Source organism: Salmo salar, chromosome 21 (assembly GCF_965601325.2).
Source record: "Salmo salar chromosome 21, fSalSal1, whole genome shotgun sequence".
In the NCBI taxonomy this organism is placed as follows: Eukaryota; Metazoa; Chordata; class Actinopteri; order Salmoniformes; family Salmonidae; genus Salmo; species Salmo salar.
This window is the reverse complement of record NC_138311.1, coordinates 26,052,962-26,067,500: the sequence shown is the minus strand read 5'-3', so window position 1 is coordinate 26,067,500 and position 14,539 is coordinate 26,052,962. Positions and strand designations below refer to the sequence as shown.

General features: G+C 45.8%; 2 protein-coding genes across 3 annotated transcripts in view; one reads left to right on the top strand and one right to left on the bottom strand.

Moving 5' to 3' along the window:
- The window catches only part of LOC106582011 (interleukin-1 receptor accessory protein-like 1-B), a 308,398-nt gene extending 303,312 nt beyond the window's left edge, over positions 1 to 5,086 (top strand). Inside the window, exons 10-12 of one of the 2 annotated variants that reach the window (XM_014164641.3) lie at positions 1 to 97; positions 1,778 to 1,822; positions 2,431 to 5,086. The exon at positions 1 to 97 is cut by the window's left edge and continues 74 nt beyond it. In XM_014164641.3, the coding sequence (XP_014020116.3) occupies positions 1 to 97; positions 1,778 to 1,822; positions 2,431 to 3,155 (867 nt within the window). In that variant the 3' untranslated portion in view covers positions 3,156 to 5,086. The remainder of the gene's footprint in view (positions 98 to 1,777; positions 1,823 to 2,430) is intronic. The other variant, XM_014164644.3, reaches the window with a different exon arrangement.
- A 3,395-nt stretch (positions 5,087 to 8,481) lies between these two features.
- Positions 8,482 to 10,954, bottom strand: LOC106581998 (nuclear receptor subfamily 0 group B member 1). The gene is made up of 2 exons (XM_014164619.3): positions 10,088 to 10,954; positions 8,482 to 9,537 (listed from the first exon to the last, which is right to left on the bottom strand). The coding sequence occupies exons 1-2, from the start codon at positions 10,758 to 10,760 to the stop codon at positions 9,296 to 9,298; spliced, it is 915 nt and encodes a 304-aa protein (XP_014020094.1). The 5' UTR covers positions 10,761 to 10,954; the 3' UTR covers positions 8,482 to 9,295.
- Between the last annotated feature and the right edge of the window lie 3,585 nt (positions 10,955 to 14,539).

The window sequence follows — 14,539 nt, the reverse complement described above, 5'->3', positions numbered from 1 at the left end:
GAGGAGCGCTTTGCCCTGGAGATCCTCCCTGACGTCCTGGAGAAACACTACGGATACAAACTCTTCATCCCAGACAGAGACCTCATCCCCACGGGAAGTAAGTGGTGCAAATGATGGCTGTGTGGAGTTGGGGAGGCTGAGGGGGTGTGTGGGGGTGGGGAGGCTGAGGGGCTGTGTGGGGGTGGGGAGGCTGAGGGGGTGTGTGGGGGTGGGGAGGCTGAGGGGGTGTGTGGGGATGGGGAGGCTGTGGGGGTGGGGAGGCTGGGGTTGTGTGGGTGGGGAGGCTGGGGTTGTGTGGGTGGGGAGGCTGAGGGGTTTGTGGGGGTGGGGAGGCTGAGGGGGTGTGTGGGGAGGCTGAGGTGGTGTGTGGGGATGGGGAGGCTGTGGGGGTGTGTGGGGGTGGGGAGGCTGAGGGGGTGATGTGGGGGTGGGGAGGCTGAGGGAGGGTGTGTGGGGGTGGGGAGGCTGTGGGGAGGCTGGGGGGTGTGGGGGTGGAGAGGCTGATGGGGTTGTGTGGGTGGGGAGGCTGAGGGGCTGTGTGGGGGTGGGGAGGCTGAGGGAGGGTGTGTGGGGGTGGGGAGGCTGTGGGGGTGGGGAGGCTGGGGGGTGTGGGGGTGGAGAGGCTGATGGGGTGTGTGGGGGTGGGGAGGCTGAGGGGCTGTGTGGTGATGGGGAGGCTGAGGGGGTGTGTGGGGGTGGGGAGGCTGAGGGGGTGATGTGTGTGGTTACTTGATAATAGGTCCACTAATTGTGTGGCTTGTACAGTTATTGTGGTTATTGTGCTTGTTCTTTACCCTGTCAGTATGTCATCAGTAACAGTCCTGTGTGGTTTGTTTCCTATTCACCTGTTGTACATGTTAGTGATTATTGTACTTTCACTCTAGCTGCTTGTCATTGTCACTTGTCTTGTGTATGTATCTGTGTAGTTTGGGCAACAAATACACTCTAAATAATATATCCATAGTTACCACCTATAGAACAACCTTCAGTATTTTGCCCCAAACCACCTCTGTGTTACTTGAATTGTTTTCATATACTGTAAGCTATATGTTTTATTGAGTTGCAATTAGCTGACACAGATAACAGGCTCACGCAGTTCTCATCAGCCCACACATTAAATTAACAGAAGACGGATCCAATCGGAACCAGACAGAAAATACATTTTAATTGCACATACCCGAGACCCGTGTCAATTATATCATACCCAAACAAGATCAGAGACAAAAATCTGAATTTAGGACCCGGACTGCTCGGGTCCCAGGCGTGTCTTGGAACTTCAGGTCTATTGGACCCGTGAAGACCTCTACTCTACAATTCACTCGAACAGCAAGGTACTCTGGGAAATATGCAAATAAGGCTTTACATGTGTGAATTTAACACTGAAAAGTGTGGACCCGTATAGACACTGGACCAGTGTTAAATGTAACACTCTCAGTACTGGATGAATTGAGAATCTAGTCCATCATCAGAGTTCTACAAGAACTTGTTAAAACATTGTTCCAGCCCCTGTGTGTGTGTGTGTGTGTGTGTGTGTGTGTGTGTGTGTGTGTGTGTGTGTGTGTGTGTGTGTGTGTGTGTGTGTGTGTGTGTGTGTGTGTGTGTGTGTGTGTGTGTGTGTGTGTGTGTGTGTGTGTGTGTGTGTGTGTGTGTGTGTTAGAGAAAGAGAAATGAAGTCTGAAAAACAAAATACTAGTGGATGTACAGTCCTCTTTACTGTTTGTGTGCTCTGTGTGTTCTCCTGTGATCTGAGTCTCAATGTTGACATGTTTATGTTTAGGTCTGGCCAATGAGCTTTACCAGGATGACACAAGACTTCTTAGAGGTACACTTCCTCAGTCTCTTCCTCTTGTGTCAGCAACTGTGATGCACTTCCTCCCTGGACAAGAAGAGCAGCTTAGGGGATCCAGTTTTTAAGAGTTTACACAGCAAAAGCGTAGCTTTGAAGTCAGAACACACATACACACTCTAGCACACAAACACAAGGCACACATGCACACACAAACACATACACGCACACACAAACACACATGCCACTGCACACAGACACACACAGATCCAAAAAACCTCAGAGAGATGAGAAAGTAATATAGGTACAGTTGATATGACTAAGGACAGCTGTAGTTACTGTGGCTGTGTGTTTAACCACTAAACTGTTGTCTGACTGCTGTCTCTGTCCTGTGTTGTATGTCTTGTAGTTGTCCATCCATTGTCTCTGTGTATTATGAGTGGTCTGTTATATGTGTCTTGTCCACCATGTTACAACAAATATGTCCTGAATTCAAAACATGTTATAGTAAATATGTTACCGTATAGAATCTAAGCTGTTTGGAGTTTCCCCTTTCAAGAAGATTGATTGTGTTTTGAGTGCATTCGTTTCTTCCTCTCCCTTTATTCCCATCTCTCTCTGTCACTCTCCCTCGCTCTCTCCAGCCTACATCGAAGACGTGGCGCGCTGTGTGGACCAATCCAAGCGCCTCATCATCGTCATGACGCCCAACTATGTGGTGCGGCGGGGGTGGAGCATCTTCGAGCTGGAGACACGCCTCCGCAACATGCTGGTCACCGGGGAGATCAAGGTGATTCTGATCGAGTGTGCCGAGCTGCGTGGCATCATGAACTACCAAGAGGTGGAGGCCCTCAAACACACCATCAAGACTCTCACCGTCATCAAGTGGCATGGCCCCAAGAGCAACAAGCTCAGCTCCAAGTTCTGGAAGCAGCTGCAGTATGAGATGCCCTTCCGCCGCACCGAGCCAATGCTGAGCCACGAGCCAGCGCTGGATGTCAGCGAGCAGGGCCCCTTCGGCGAGCTCCAGACAGTCTCCGCCATCTCCATGGCAGCCGCCACCTCCACCGCCATGGCCACGGCGCACCCGGAGCTCCGCTCGTCCTTCCACAACTCGTACCACACCACCATGCGGCAGAAACACTACTACCGCAGCTACGAGTACGACCTGCCACCGGGGGGCACGCTTCCGCCGCTGTCATCACTAGGCAACCAACACACCTACTGCAACATCCCACTGACGCTGCTGAACGGACAGAGGCCGCCGGCGGGGAAGAGCCGCGAGCACAGTCTGGAGGAGGAGCACACTAACCACGCCATGCTGCCGCTGTTGCCCAGGGAGACCAGCATCTCCAGCGTCATCTGGTGACCGGGACAGGATAGAACCATGCGATACTAGCGGTTTGGTCTGGCCTGGTTTGGTCTGGTCTGGTTTGGGTTGGATCACTTTGGATCGGTTTGGTGGCGTAGTCACGCTTCTATGAGCCAGTTCTGATTGGCTACTGTAGCTATAGCTGAGAGATTGTGACGAGTTTGGGTTGGAATGGACCCCTGTCAACAGGCAAGACAGGGTCAGGTTTGGATTTAACGTGGCCCTCATGTACACAGAGGAGAAGTTCTTCACCCGAGGATTAAAGATTCAGACTGACAACAACAAACTGTTTGATCAAGAGACAACAGAGTTTGATCAACATGAACTCGTGAATACAAAATGAAAGAACCCACACACTTTGGCACTTGTGCACTTGCACACACACACACACACACACACACACACACACACACACACACACACACACACACACACACACACACTCTCTCACACACACACACACACACACACACACACACACACACACACACACACACACACACACACACACACACACACACACACACACTCACACACACACACACACACACACACACACACACACACACTCACACACACACACTCACACACACACACACACACACACACACACTCACACACACACTCACACACACACACTCACACACTCACACACTCACACACACACACACACACTCACACACACACACACACACACACACACACACACACACACACACACACACACACACACACACACACTCACACACACACACACACACACTCACACACACTAAAGGAAAACAGGGTCTTGTACATATATTTCCAATTTATTTGTAGCATCAGTGTCTTCCTGTTTTTTGTTCATATGTTGTTTTTTATTCAATCATGTGTGTTGCCTTCTCTACTTTAAGACTTTGCTTTAACTTGTCACACAGATTTATATATTTCTATTTTTTCTGTTTTTTCTTTGTTAAAATGTTTTTTTTTGTTTTTTATATATGCTTATGAAGAAAGCCAGTATGTCATGTATCTGCGCTGTTGTGTTTTTTTATCTTGACTTTGTGTAGTTTAAGATATATATTATTTTTTTTTTACACTTTTGGGGAATTGCTTGGACATTGCAACGTTTTACTTCAAGGAGCAACATCTTATTTTTGTTGACCTGTATAAGGTGTATATCTAGTTTTAAAAACACTCTTTAAAAAAATCATAGAATATGCAAAAAGAAGGAGGATCTACAGGTGATGTTGATGTAACTTCCTGTGGGCCAGAGAAGTTCGGGAGTCATGCTAGTCTTCTCCAGTCAGTCTGTCAGTCAGTCAGAGTTTCATATTTTCTATAAAAACAAACAGCCTTTCTGTTTTAGCGTGATAGTGAAATGCCTCACCTTAAAAAAAAATCTGGAGATTATTTTAAAAATAAGTATATTTTTATAACAAAAAGAGTTTGCTTGAGAAGTCATACTTATTTACGTTTCATCTGACATTTAGGGGGAGGTATGCAGTGTGTGTAATGCAGGTTTTGTACACTACTTTGCTATATGGGTCATGGTTTGTTAAGACAACAAGATGGATGTTGAGACCCTCATGAAAACATTATTAGATTCCAAAAGTAAATGCATTTTCTATGTTTTGGTTGAGTTGTTCAAGTATTCTTTCCATCCTGAGAATCCTTTGTTTTTAATCCATAGGATAGGTCATGTTTAAAGAAAGAAGAAGTGTAGGTTTGTGCTTTGGAATACGTTTTTTTATTATATTTGAAGGTGTAATTTCTGAGTATGCATAGCAAATAGATATGTATTCTATATATGATATAGATATTTATATAAATATATATATATATAAACACGATTTTCACTTGGAAAGAAATGTCTATCTTTATAGAAACACAATCATACTTATCAGTTGCCCTTACTTTCTCACTGCACATTAAAAACGTTGATCTCCTCTTGTTTCATTTATGTTCTGTCTATTTTACACAGTCTTCTATGGTCCAAAAGTCAGAAGTGTAAGTAGTGCTGTAGGTAGGCTTTATGAACAGATGATGATTAAAGGATCCCCCCCCCCCCCCCCCCCCCCAGAGGAGGTTGTTTCCTGTCCTGGAGATGAAATGAACGTTTAGGTTGCGCCTCCGAAGATTGACGAAGGCTACTGATACATATTCATTAATTGGGTATGGGAACTTCCATGTGGAGTTGATAAACATCAACAGGCACTGACAGCTGTCAGTGTAGCTAGCTAGCATGCTAACCTTATCTAGCTAGCTAATGTTATCTATTGTTGCATTTGTTTGTGTTTGTTTTTTAAGATTAGGCAGCTGGCTCTATGGCTGCTTCTGAAGCTGGATTTGTCATAAGCATTGATTTAAGGAAAACTTTGCCACAGATGGAAACCACTGGCCTATCTTTGACTTCCAATGTTAAGGCATCTTCCATAAATTGAAGCCGCAAATCCGCCATATAAATAGTTAGAAAGAATAAGATGAAAAATCAAGTCAGCCCGTGCTCATAGTTCTCACAGGGGAAGTGAAATGATAGGCTACAATGATTTAGCTCATGATCATGCACGGCGCAAATAACCTGTAACTAACTATAAGTTCCTTGAACTTTCTTTCCCATTTTTTCCTTATCCAGATAGACACTTGTGGTTTCTAGCTAACGTTACACCAATCAAAGCAGTGGAGCGTGTAGTGAAGCAAAACCTTAGTGACAAAAGCACTCATCTTGGGGCAATGGGGGGAGCGGGTTTGCCAAATGCTATCATATCACGCAATTATAGCATTTGTAAAACGGTAAAACATATTTTTAATACAGACTAGCTCAAAAATAAATGTAAATGGATTATGATGATTTTCTGGTAAAGAAATCAAGAGGAAGTGAAAAACTGTTTTATCTGCTCCGTGACTCAGGGGCCAAGAGGACACAAGGCTGTTTGGCTCAACACATTCACGAAGATGAATATCTTTGCAGCTGTTTCTGATTAATAAACCATGCCATACTGATGGGTGGTAACATTCAAATAAAACCCAGCCCTGAAACGAAACATAGGCTGAAAATAATTTGTCATATCATAGGAAAAGACACCACATTCACACAGAATTGCCTGAATTGGGCAGTTCAGATTTGTCACTTCAAGCCCAAATATATCATACTTTGACTAAAACGATGACTTAAATCGTTGTGCAACATCATGGGTAAGCTTTGGCCATCGTCTTTCAGCTCAAAAAAAGTGGATTTCTACAGGTGTGGACGTTAAACACAGTCAAACACTGCCACCTGCTGGTGCATAGTGAATTAGCAATGATTCAATGAGACAATGATACGTGCACACGCACAGTGGTGGCACGAATCAGTAATATGGCCAGTAAGTGTGGCAGGCTGGCTTGAATACACATACATCTCTCTCTCTGTCTCTATCTCTCTCTCTCTCACACACCATGGTGGCAGGCATCAGTGATATAGCTGTGTGTGTGTGTGTGTGTGTGTGTGTGTGTGTGTGTGTGTGTGTGTGTGTGTGTGTGTGTGTGTGTGTGTGTGTGTGTGTGTGTGTGTGTGTGTGTGTGTGTGTGTGTGTGTGTGTGTGTGTGTGTGTGTGTGTGTGTGTGTGTGTGTGTGTGTGTGTGTGTGTGTGTGTGTGTGTGTGTGTGTGTGTGTGTCGTCTGGCAGCCTCCTGCCTGACAGCTGGCTTTTTATTACTAGACACAGGATTAATAGGCTCTTTATTATCCTAAGCAATTAGGGGCTTAATTTGAAAGAAAATAGGCCCCTATGGAGAGGATGGAGGAGAGATAGAGACATAAATATGTACATCAACATATTTAGTGTGTGTGGAGGGGAATGGGGGGGGGGTGTCTGGCCTATCAGAGGGCAAAGTGGAGCTACTATCATCTTACACCTTCATTTCAGGTCTACACCAGTTTAAAGGGATAGAGCCTGATGGGGGGCAGGGGTGGGGGCTGGGGGTCCACCCACAGGTTCCCCAATCCCTCATCGTCATGGTAACAGCTCACACTCCTCCCGCCGCCAGCTCCATGGCATCTGTTGTGGTCTTCTTGTCGTAACGCTACTCCACCTACCTCCCCACACACAGTCGCACACAAACACACACACCCTCAGCCCTTGGTTGCGATGCGTGGTTGCACCCGGGTGAGTTGCTGTTCTGACTGCTCAGAGCGCCTGACCGTCTTGTGTCTCCATGCTTCATTGCTTCCCTGCTCCTCAACTGTCTCACACACGCAGTCCTACAGTACAGAAACAGCAGCAGGAAGATTCATGGTTCCTAGAGAAAACAGAGCCGGAAGCAGAGATCTTCTCTTACTCTAGCAGAGACTTTCTACAACTTTGTAATTTCCCCATGTATGTGGACCAGATTGTATCTGTGATGGGTTCCTTAGACCACTGTGTGACTATGTTTTGTGTCTCTGAGACGTGTAGCTCTCCCCACCCCGATCCTCCTGCATATCTTGGCCAGTAGCATTCCCGTTTGTTGCATATCCGGCCAGTAATGATGGGATTTGGAGAGAATTGGAGGTAACTCTGCAGGTAATTTCCTTAAGTTATATTCTGCGCACCTGTGCCTGCCCTAAAGTGTGTGTGAGTGCGACACGATCAGTGAAATGTGGTTAAACAGTGCCATCTTGTGGTCTTAACAGTCCATTGCTCTCTCTTACCAGTGTTGTGAGGATCCTACAGTGGATACAATAACACTCAGAGCTAAGTGCAGCATGATTAATGAATTTACTGTATCTCAATTGCACACCAACAATCACCTATTGCCTCAGACAGAGACACAGGAAAAATCTATTGAGTTTGGAAATCAGAGAATGAGCATCAATATGTGTGGTGAGATGTGAATCCATCGTTGTATTATGCAGGACAATAGTCCATTTTAGATGACTTAGAAAAAGGCCATTCTTCACTGCAGAGTACAAACTAGCTGCCTAGGGCTCCGATCACACACTCAGATGTAAAGAGAACGTTCCTACCTGGACAGAAAAGAACAACTGTAGGAAAGAGGGAATGTCTGTTCACTGTTTGCTGCTCCCACAAGTGATCTTTAATTCAGACCAATGTCAAAGATCATATGTTGGATCAGCGAACTGTGAACTATGAACAGATATCAACGTTTATTCAGAACCATAGTTACTGATAAAGGAACATTGGGTTATACGATCTCTCTGGGTAGAACTTGCCCTAAGGCACAGATCTAGGATCAGTTTATCCCAAACCTTAACAATTAGGGGTAAAACACAAAGCTGACCTTAGATCAGTGTCCAGGGGCCTTTCTGATCTCCAAAGTGACAGTCAGAGCACCACTCTCCTGACACAAGCATGGCAAAGCAGTTCAGAGAATACTTTTATTATAGAAAAATAATTTTATGTAAAAAGAAATAAGTTATCGAGTCCGATCAGCAGCTCTTCTTGGTCCGTATCCTTTTCTTCACCCCTCCCCATCCCAAAACACACACCCCTTTGCCCCGACTGTTCTTCACCCACCACAGTGTTCAAAACATCTTTAACAAAACAAACAAATCTCATCCTTTGTCTATCCTTCTGTTCAACGGTCCATTCAGATCTAACGGTTGGTTAACAGTTAGTTAGATTTACATTCTGTTTGTCTGTCCTTTAGATAGAAAGGTCCAGTCCAGAACCAACCCCACAGGTGTTGATCTGAGGATTGGATAGATGTAACATAGCAAAACTGTTCCTTTATAGCCTACCAGAGGGCAGAGTGGAGCTGCCGTATTGCTTATTTCTATACAATAATGTCAGATCTACATGAAGTATGTAGCGGGTAGGGGCTAGGAGGTAGGGGTAAGGAGCTAGGGGAAGTGGGGGTAAGGGCTAGGGCAGCGTTTCCCAAACTCAGTCCTCAGGAACTCCAGGGGTGCACGTTTTGGTTTTTGCCCTAACACTACAAAGCTGATTCAAATGATCAAAGCCTTATTAGTTGATTATTTGAATCAGCTGTGTAGTGCTAGGACAAAAACCAAAACGTGCACCCGGGGGGGGGGGGGGGCAGGACTGTGTTTGGGAAACCCTGGGCTAGGGGCAAGGTTAAGTTTCTAGGGGGTAGGAGCTAGGTGAAATTCCCCAGGGAGTAGGGGCTAGAAGTGCATATCTAAGGGTTGTTTCTGGACGAGACCATGGAAAGCATCTACTTCCCATAGAACATCTCCAGTAGGACATCCTCCATGTTGACAGCTCCGATGACGGGCTTGAAGAAGAGCTGTGCGACCACGGGGGGGCTGATGGCCCTCAGCATGGACAGGGTGATGAGCAGTTTGGCGAAGCGTGTGGTGTCGTCCCGGTGGATCAGCTTAACGTGCTCGTTGAGCGCCTGGTGAGCCTCGCGCCGCAGTGACTGGATGTAGTGGAGGTAGCGCAAACCTGGGAGATCTGGGGAGAAAGGAGGGGAGGAGAGGGGGGGGGGGGGGGGGGGGGCAGAAAAACATAATCATTGTTTAAAGAAACTTTGGGTTGTTGAAGGAGCCCGGGTCACTATGGTAAACAGGTTGTTTGTCAACAGCTTACTTACCAAATAACCTCCAAATATCCTCCGATATATATTCTCCTAAACCCTAAAGCAATCATACCATAAGCTCTAGGCCTACATACTTCCTTTGCAATAGATGCAGGGAATTAGTTGCCTAATAATGGTGATTATGTGTATTGGTATACCAGATGTTTTTTGGTATACCAGATGTAAAATTAGTTTCCTATGTAGCAATTGGTCATTAAGCACGAAATTATTCAGGGTCTTCCTGAATAATCAGCGCTGTTTGTTTCTTGTGAAACTGCGTTGCAATTTTTTAAAACGAGAGACAGTGCTAAATTATTAAATGTATGAAATTGGAGATAGGATAATTACACGCGCTCCAGTACAGACACAATGAAACAAAAAATGATTAGTGAGAAAAATAGGCGCGTTTTGAAGCATCCTGCTCACCTGAGTTGAATAGCACCGCTCCTTTGATGTAGGCATACTCCTTGGTACTGATGTCCAAACCCCAACACTTCTTCAGGAACGCTTTGATGCCCTGGATATCTGCGAGAGAGACCCCAGGAGTTTCCGTGCTCTGCTCCAGCAGCGGGTCACACTGTCTGTCCGTTAAGCCACTCTGGCTGCCAGAGCCACCAGTCAGGATCCGTTGCAACATGCTGGGCTCTGCAGTCTCAGTGGTCTCGAAGTCTACCCGGTCCTGCGCGAAGCCCAGCACGAGCAGCGGCGCCCAGCAGTTCCGAACGAGCAGCAGCTGGTCATCCTCCGGCAGCTCGCGGAAACACGGCACGTTCTTCACGAACCGCAGAGTCTTCACGAGGACCGCCGATGCGGCTTTGCAGGTAACCTGCGGGGACCGGAGAGACCCCCTTCGCCGTGAGGAGCCGCACGAGCATGCCTGTTGTTGCCTTAGCTCAAGCCGCGACGAAGAGGAAGAAGAGGAGGAAGAGGAGGAGACCCTGTGCCAGCGATGCTGTTGGTGTTGGTGTTGTTGTGGTTTTGGTGTTGTTTGTTCCTCGATGGTCGTGAGTCTGTCGTTCTTCAGTATATGGTACAGGATGCTGTTATTATTGTTTTGCCCCCCGGCGCCGGGACAGTGGCAGCCCTCGCGAGTGGCCATGGCACGTGGCGCGCGCTACATCGGGTGCTGCTCCGTGTGTCTGTCAGGCGCTTTGAAGAGTTGGAGGTCAGAGCTAGATAGAGAGGGATATGTTTTCTTGGCCCCTGTTACCCCCGCGCAAACGGCAGCACATTTATATTAGCTCCCGTCTGACCTCCTGCTTTGAGAACTTCTTTAAACTTGAGCATATTCCTCCTCTGAGACGCCTCCCACCAGGGGCGGATTGGCCATCTAGCAATACTGGCAAATGCCAGTTGGGCTGAACATTTGTTTAGTTTCGTGGGCTGGTCGAAATGGACACACAAAAATAATTTTTAATAAAAAAATAATGCAAAAGTGCCCATGATAAGATACATTTTTTTTTTAAATGAACAATTTCTCTATTATACAGTGGGCAACGGCCAAATAAAATCAAATTGTAGTGGTCACATACACATTGTTAACAGATGTTAATGTAAGTGTAGCGAAATGCTTGTGCTTCTAGTTCCGACAATGCAGTAATATCTAACAACTAATCTAACAAATTCACAACAACTCCCTTATACACACAAATGTGAAGAGCTGAATAAGAATATGTACATATAAATATATGGATGAGCGATGGCCGTGCGGCATAGCAAGATGCAGTAGATGGTATAGAATACAGTATATACATATGAGATGAGTAGTGTAGGATATGTAGACATTATTAAAGAGGTGTTATTTAAAGTGAGTAGTGATACCTTAATTAATACATTTATTAAAGTGGCCAGAGATTTGAGTCTATGTGGGCAGCAGCCTCCTTATATTAGTGATGGCTGTTTAACAGTCTGATGGCCTTGAGATAGAAGCTGTTTTTCAGTCTCTCAGTCCCAGCTTTGATGCACCTGTACTGACCTCGCCTTCTGGATGGTAGCGGGGTGAACAGGCAGTGGCTCGGGTGGTTGTTGTCCTTGATGATCTTTTTGCCTTCTTGTGATATTGGGTGCTGTAGGTGTCCTGGAGGGCAGGTAGGCCCAGTTTTCTGAAAGGCTGTGCTGAGTTCCCGAAAACTCACATTCAAAGTCAAACGCTGCATCAGTAAAGAGACCTGCTCCGACTCTGTCATCAGTTAGGGCTCCCGAGTGGGGCAGCGGTCTAAGGCACTGCATTTCAGTGCTACAGGCGTCACTACAGACCCTGGTTTGATCCCGGGCTGTATCACAACCGGGTGTGATTGGGAGTCCCATAGGGCAGCGCACAATTGTCTCAGCGTCGTTAGGGGAGGGTTTGGCAGCGGTAGGCCGTCATTGTAAATAGGAATTTGTTCTTAACTGATTTGCCTAGTTAAATAAAGGTTCAATAAAAAATGAAAGACAGCCAAAAAAAGAAAAAGGGTGCCTATTTACGTAGAAAGAGCACATTCTACATTGTCACCTCACTCAAAACATCCTATTTTTGAGGTGGCTACAACCATGATTTGGTCATTGAGTAAAGCGTATTATCCTCATGATTCCTGTAATTAATGTGTCTGCCTTGCTCCTGTGCTTGTTTGGCTGTGGTGAGCGAGCCAATCTCCTCTCCCCCTTGTGCTCCAGAGAAAAATCTGTTCTGATCGTATAACATTTCAAAATTACATTTCTGGAAAAACACAGCTTTGGAAGCGTCCCCTTGTCCCTGTCGAAGAGAGTAAGTAGAGTCTCAGCTGTCTGTAGGTATTTAATTTTTTTTTTTTATAGCTTAATAGCAACTACTCTACAACCAAGATATGATATGGCTTAAATATGGAGCGGCTCGCGACATGCGCACCGGCCATTCCGAGTAGACCTATAGGTCTCATGAGTAGTAGCCTACAACTGCAAAGTATTTTTAGGACATTACATTTACTGTTTCCACTTCCTCAGGTGTTGAACCCCAAATGATTTAGCCTATGATAATAGTTAGTGCACATAAAGATGTACAGTACCAGTCAAAAGTTTAGACACTATGAAATACGTTATAAGAAGATTACTGACCAAATCATGGGCTGATGCCACCAACTGTAAACGTTAGTAGGATTCAGGGGAACATGACAGGCACTTATTTGTGGGTGGCAGGTAGCCTAGCGGTTAGAGCGTTGGGCCAATAACTGAAAGGTTGCTGGATCAAATCCCTGAGCTGACAAGGTAAGAATCTGTTCTTCTGCCACTGAGCAAGGCAGTTAACCCACTGTTCCCCGGGTGCTGTGGATGTTGATTATGGCAGCACCTCTCTGATTCAGAGGGGTTGGGTTAAATGCAAAGACACTTTTCAGTTGCACAACTGACCCTTTCCCTTATTTGCAACATAGCCTAAGTTGTTAGCGGTGATCTCTCTCTCTCCAGCAAGATGAATAGTAAGGTCATTCCATTATTAAGCATAAAACATAATGTTGGTTTATGTCAAACCTCATGTAATGCAGTTTGTCTGCACCTTTAAGCAGCATCACCTCTTCAGTAATGATAAAATAGCCTGTGCAGGAAAGGGAAAGCACAAAAAGTGAGGGAGGGGAGGGGATAGATCAGCCTATCCAGTTCTTTTTAGACACAACGGTATCCCAAAAGATACAAAATGATCCATGTGTGCGCTTTTGGTTTTACTATCCTTCTGGGGAGTCCTTACGAGGATAGTACAACAAAGAAAATTCGGACAAATGGGGGCATTTTGCCGGTCCCCACAAGGAAATAACACTATTTTAGGCTTAGAGTTTGGGGTTAAGTTAAGGGTTAGGGAAAGTAGGATTTTGAATGGGAAGCAATTGTTTGGTCCCCACAAGAATAGGAAAACAAACATGTGAATGTGTGTGCATATGTGTTTGTCTGTGAGAGAGCGAGAGAGACAAAGAATCAGTCCTGTGCTCTATTCTGTTTTACCTTGACTCCCTTACTGCACTGTTAATCAGCCGCTAGCGGTAAAAAAGTAAGCCAGAGACGGACCTGAAGGCTTAATTATTTTAGGGAGAATTTATCTGATTTTCTATGAGAAAAGAGGATGGAGAGCAGCGCTGTGAAGGCCGGCCGCAAACCTTGAGTCGGACACACTGTTATTGATTTAACCGTGAAAACGGGAACGCATGAATTATGATGTCATGACTCATCATAATTCAACGCTCCCCGCGCATCTGTCACCGGGGAAGTGTGGGGGAGGGGGGGGGGGACTAACCTGGAGGAAGGGGCATGGGAGGGCAAGGTAAAGGAGGAGGGGGAGGCAAGATTCAGGGAGAATGAATGTTTTTCTTTCAGATTGTATATCACAGTACAAGACTACTGACTACTGAAGAGAGGGAGAGAACGAAAAAGAGAGAGAGAGAAAAGAGAAGGACAGAGAGAAAGACACGTAGGGCGCAACAAGTATAGGAAAAGAGGTCGGAGAAAAAGGCATGAAGAGTACAGAAAAGGTTTAATGCCTAAAACCCGCTAAGCTAATCCTACTTGCCTCTCTTGTGAGTGCATGTGAGCCTTGACAAAGACTTCCACACTACCTAAGTATAATGTTAAGAAAGGATGGCATTGACAAAAGACTGGCATTGAGTTCCTAGCCGTATTCATAAAGTAACGGGAGTGGGACCTCAGTCTACTCGGTGTGCTCCAAGGACAGCACCAAGGACCCAAGACAGGATGAAAAACTTTCACAGCACTGTCAAAACATTGTTCAGAGAGAGAATGGGTTGCTATTGATTTACATCAGCAAGAAAATAGATATTCTTCACTTTAATACCCAAGGTCGAGCAGGGATAAACAGCCGAAGCAAAGGCTGTCTCCCTCGCCTCTCCTCTCCTTGCTTCACCTCTCTTCACTTTTCAT